Genomic DNA, 5702 nt, shown 5'->3' with positions numbered 1-5702 from the left:
GGAAAGTAGTGTAATCCTGAGTGTCAGAATGATGTCTACTCTTTCAGTACTGGCCTTTCATATAATAACCTTTTGAAGCAATCCCAGAGGTTCAATTAAAAAGCATTGCTCATGGTGCTGATCTGTTGTGAGGATTGAGTGGTTGTCTCTGCGTCAGAAATACACAGAACACATGTTCAAACTTAAAACCCCTGTAAGCCATGTATTTCAAGTATTTTTATATTACAAACAATGCAGGCCTATTTTTCCAGATCACAGTTCGTAATTGCTGTATAGGCCTACCCATGTTGTTGCACATTATAGGCTAGGCCTAAATGTATGTCTATATTAGGCTGTACATCTATTTTCATTTCTGTTTGATTATCTTGACAAATCAAAATATGCCATTTAGTTTTAGTAAATTACATTCACATGGCTATTTGTATTTTAACATTACTGCATTTGCATTGTGTTCAATATGTTGTCTCGCAGCTTTGAAAGGCATTTTTCACGAACCTCAAAACTTGACAGGAGGGAAACCACGGGAAGATGTGCATCACGTGACAAAAGAAAACAGTATTTTTTTGCTGGTTGAGGCTGAGGTGAGTCGGCTGAGGCTATGGCACTTCGACAACATTAACATGCCGCAGTAGAGGCTATTCTTATCCAACCATTCACCGAACATTTTGAGCGTGTAGTTGGCTAGGCTATCGGCTGATGGATTGGATACATCTCCTGTGTGGTCTCCCTAGTCGCACGAGCAGGGGTTCCTGACATGGCTGCTGTTGACGCCCCTGGTGGGAGGAAGGCCGCTGCTCATATTTGTCAAGGTCAATTAATAAATGCAGTCAAAGGCTGGCTGAATCCCAACACGCCCGCGGGGCTCATAAATTATACAGAAAACACATTAACATTAAAGGACATGACTTGATGTCTTCACATTGACATAATTTATATTTTTTTCGGGGCTGGAGTGGATTAGAATAATCATTTGGCTAATAATCACTTGATTATTTTAACGTAGGCAATATTAATTTCCTTTACCCTGAATGGACACCTTGGTATCCTGTCTCTCAAAAGGAGTGGAGACAAGCCCCTGCATGAAATCTAGCGCTCAGCTGAAGGGATGGAGTGGCGAGCTGCTGCACCTTTAAGGCAATGAAGAAAAAAGCGGCTGCGGAGGAGGCGAGGGTTATTCCATAATGCTCTGAGCCAGGGAAGGTTAGCGCAGGGACCAATGTGATTTGTACGGCTGCGGGAAGATGCGTGTGCTTGTTGCTTGTTGGATGGAGAGAGGCGGTGAAAAGGAAATTAGTTTTCACTAGGCTTCAGCCAACAACTATTGCCTCCTGCTTCAAAATTCATACGTTCTTTTTTTCCAAATCCAACTTTATGATTTTGGTCACTGGAAACTTTTTTTGTTTCATTATTTATTCATAGTGTTTTCAGTCTTTTGAAATGCGATTTTTTTTAACTTCATTCTTTATTTTCTTTGGGAATTCCACCTGTGCACATTGCGCTTAACCCTCCTCGTGTCGCGTCTTCAGCCTCCAATCTCCGCTCTGACTCAGCAGCACTCACCTGGACCGGAGCTCAAGAAGGCGAACCCCGCAGAGTATCGCGCCCAGACGCCGGGAAGGCTGCACTAAGGCACGGCGTTGCCACTTCAAGGGAGACGTAGGCCTACAGTTCCATCTCAGCTCTTACCAAAACACAATCACCAGAAGCTCATACCTCCTCTTCCCAACCTAGAGAGAGAGAGATAGACAGAGAGAGAGTGAGAGAGAGAGAGAGAGAGAGAGAGAGACTGATTTGTACAGACCATCGTCCATTGCTATTGACATATTGAAGAAATATAAAGAACATCTAAGGAAGAAAGTGTGTGGAGTGAAAAGAAGAAAAAGCATAGCTTGGATATTGAACGGAGCGGGGCATGTGGATATTGGCTATCATCTTTTTCCAGTGCATCTTGAATGGTGAGTTGTGCTATCTACAATTAACTTAATTAATTTATGCTAATTTACCTCTGAACACAACTTACCAGATATAGCCTACAAGCTCTGTGTTGATTATTTTCGGAATAATATAATTGATTTTGTGAGAAAATGAAATAGTTAAGGGCTGATGCTATGTCCTGAGAGGCCAAGGGGAGAGCGAGGTTGGATTGGGCAGCAGCAGAAGTACCCTACCGGCTGTGCTATGCCTGCCAGTCACATCCAGGTTAATTACCTAATGCCTATAGTTGGATACAACTATGTGAAAACACTGATTTAAAAACACGGAATAAAACATTCTAGACTCTACTTTTTTCTTTGGGGAAATCAACATAATATTTTATAGTAAGACATTTCTAGAATAGTGTAACAGTGCATAGGCAGTGTATGTGGGGTGATGCTTATATTTTCTTTCCCCTGATGGCTTTATATGAAAATATTAGCTAAATGCTTGTATCATTTTGATACTTTTCTCAGGTTAGACTTCAATAATAAGTTATTATTTCAGTTTGGTCTAATTGTACTTTTTTTGCATTTTGAATCTAATGAAATTTAGTGATATTGTGTATTTTGATTATTTTTTTTAACTGTTTAGAAGATTAACTTCATGTTTAAATTGATATCAAATATGTATTTTTCTTCATAATTACCAATTAGGGATTATTGTAGCTAATTTGCATACTTACATCAATACAATTAGTAATTCCATATATTCATTCATAACAGCATAATCACATGTGAATTACACTTAAATAGTGTACCACTTAATAAAATGCAATGATTTCTCCTAGCCACATACTGTATATTGATTCATTGAAAAAAATGATGCTTATTTGCTATATGGGAGAGGCAATAGGCCAAATTAATGTTTTATATCAAAAATAAAATGCAGTAGCATCTAGGGATTAAGTAAATTCATTTTTGCACGAGATAATCTGTTTATTTATGTACAATCAGTCCGGTATCCTTTGAGATAATACTTAAAAAGGAAACAACTAGGTTGGTGCTGTCTTTTAAAAAAAAATGTATGGCGTTACACCCACCATATTACAAGTACAAACATGGAGGCATCAGGAAAAAAAATGAAACAGTTGAGGCAAGCCCCTTATCGCCCATTTCCCTGTGTTCCCACTGAAACAGTTTAACCCACTCCTTTTGTTTTACACAATGCAAAGGTGATTGGCCTGTAATTCCTACAAAATATGGATGGATATATAAGAGGCAAATGTTATTTTGGGTTGGGGCTGCCTGAACACTTAGCAAATACAAGAAGGGTGTGTGTGTGTGAGGGGTGTGTGTGTGTGTGTGGGGGGGGGGGGGGGGGGGGTAGAATGGAGCAAGAGAGAAAATTGGGGCATTTAGAGGGTCTTTTTAAAGATGGACGGATGGACGGCTGGAGGGAGGGGGCCGGGAGGGAATGAAAAGTGGACACATGCATGTAAACTGAGGGGAGAGAGGGCAATGCATCAACCAAAGATGACAGGAAAACCATTTTGTGGCAGTGCTGAAGGGCTGAATGAGGCAGTCATTGTTTGCCACAGAGAATACATTAAGGCAGTGAGGGACATGTACAAATGCATTTTAACACAACTGAGGCGTGACTGGTTCTAGAGAGAGCACCTGTTCCATGGTATGATGTCCATTACAAGTATAAATCCATGATGTTCTACAATACACCCTTGTGTGAGCTGAGAGCACTATCTCTATCTAGGCTTTTGAACGGCTTCACATAGTGTGTTTTGACCAAGCAGGCTACAGCGTTGTAAAATGGCTGCTCCTTAAGTGTTCAGCATAGAAACTTAGAATGAAAATACCATGGTGGATTATGATGCATGCAGCGTCTATGGTTGATGTTGATGCACTGTGTTTTATTGACAGATGCACTTTATGCAGGGGTCACTTTGTAAATCTTTGAAGTTATTCAAATTATTGTTTTGTGGTCAGGAATTGCATACAATAATCTTATGCAGTATTCGTTCCTTTTTCTATGCTTGTTTCTTTCAAAAACATGGGACAAAATAGGTCTTATACAGCAGTTTTGCTTATGATATCCGTCTACTTTGCATATTGCTCTATTTGTTCCTAATTTGTATTTTTTTTATGTCCAAGCAACGTCCACATCACCAGCACTATCCTCTGTTTGAATAGCACAATGTGTAGCCTAGCTCTTCTGGGCAGCAAGAGAGAGAGGGGGAGGGAGAGAGGTATATTGGATTCCAGAAATAAAGGCTTTTAGGGTTCTGGTCTAGCAGCACATGCTCCTGAGGTGGTCTTTTGGTATTTGGTATTTTATTAGGATCCCCAGTAGCTGTTGCGAAAGCAGCAGCTACTCTTCTACCGTCTCTATGGAAACATGGCTAATGAGTGTTGGCACAGTGTGGACTGGGTCTGAGCAAGGCCGCGCTCTGTGCAGGTGACCTCGGAAGTTCTTCGCCATGGATTAGACCTATCACTCCTGCAGCCCAGTGATATTGTTGTAGATAGAGAGAGGAGATGTGAAGGTTATTATTTTATGTTTTAAAGATGTTATTCTGGTGGTGAGTTGTCCATCATTCTGCTGACAGTGATACATTTTTCCCAGGTTTGTGTTATTTTTTCAGGACTGACTACCCCAGTCAGTGATAGTTAGCTCATGTCTATTTGTTTGCTTTAGATCTTGTTTTAGATTGTGTATTTATAGTTTGTGATTTATGTAAAGGTATGGAGCAATTTATTTAAAAGTTGTTAGATCATGTTTTCTGTTTTTAGCAACAGCCTGACATTTAAACATTTAAATCTACCGAACTCTTTGTGTTGCGTATACTTAATGCTGCTTTCCATTTTCACGACTGAGGTGCAAACTCATCTAGTCTGTGGATACAATTTGCAATCATAAACTATTTGCAGTTGCAACAAATAAAAAGCATTGTAGAGTGGATTTCAATGACACTTTTCTAGTGCTCTTGCATCAGTATCTCTATTAAAACCCAAATGTGATGGGAACATCAATGGAGAGACAGATTGGGGAAATGGCATAATGTTGTTTTTGCTCAGCAATGCCAGGGGGCAAATTGGACACACGCTCAATTGGACACTAATAATCAGTGCAAATATACAACAATCCTCCTCAATTGGCACTCAGTATTCCTCTCTTTCTTTCTCTCTCTCTCTCTCTCTCTCTCTCTCTCTCTCTCTCTCTCTCTCTCTCTCTCTCTCTCTCTCTCTCTCTCTCTCTCTCTCTCTCTCTCTCTCTCTCTCTCTCTCTCTCTCTCTCTCTCTCTCTCTCTCTCTCTCTCTCTCTCTCTCTCTCTCTCTCGCTCTCTCAAATTCAAATTCAAGCTGCTTTATTGGCATGAAAAACATTGTGTCAATATTGCCAAAGCAACAATGTATACAATATACATTGTAATAAAAAATAAAAAATAAAACTATAACTAACTTATAACTAAATAACGGTCATCTTCACCATTACATCGGTACTACAACTACTATCATCATTACCACCACTATAAAATCAAATCAAATCAAATTTTATTTGTCACATACACATGGTTAGCAGATGTTAATGCGAGTGTAGCGAAATGCTTGTGCTTTTAGTTCCGACAATGCAGTAATAACCAACAAGTAATCTAACCTAACAATTCCACAACTACTACCTTATACACACAAGTGTAAAGGGATAAAGAATATGTACATAAAGATATATGAATGAGTGATGGTACAGAACGGCATAGGCAAGATGCAGTAGAT

General features: G+C 39.6%; 1 protein-coding gene across 6 annotated transcripts in view; it reads left to right on the top strand.

The window, feature by feature from the left end:
- Nucleotides 1–1025: 1025 nt before the first annotated feature.
- dscama (Down syndrome cell adhesion molecule a) overlaps nt 1026–5702 on the top strand; it is a 170101-nt gene continuing 165424 nt past the window's right edge. For 2 of the 6 annotated variants that reach the window (XM_071338652.1, XM_071338654.1), the window contains exon 1: nt 1098–1955. In XM_071338652.1, the coding sequence (XP_071194753.1) occupies nt 1913–1955 (43 nt within the window). In that variant the 5' untranslated portion in view covers nt 1098–1912. Of the gene's footprint in view, nt 1956–5702 lie in introns of all 6 variants that reach the window. The other 4 variants (XM_071338653.1, XM_071338651.1, XM_071338655.1 and 1 more) reach the window with 3 other exon arrangements.

Source organism: Salvelinus alpinus, chromosome 13 (assembly GCF_045679555.1).
Source record: "Salvelinus alpinus chromosome 13, SLU_Salpinus.1, whole genome shotgun sequence".
Classification (NCBI taxonomy): Eukaryota; Metazoa; Chordata; class Actinopteri; order Salmoniformes; family Salmonidae; genus Salvelinus; species Salvelinus alpinus.
This window is presented reverse-complemented; position numbering and strand designations above follow the sequence as displayed.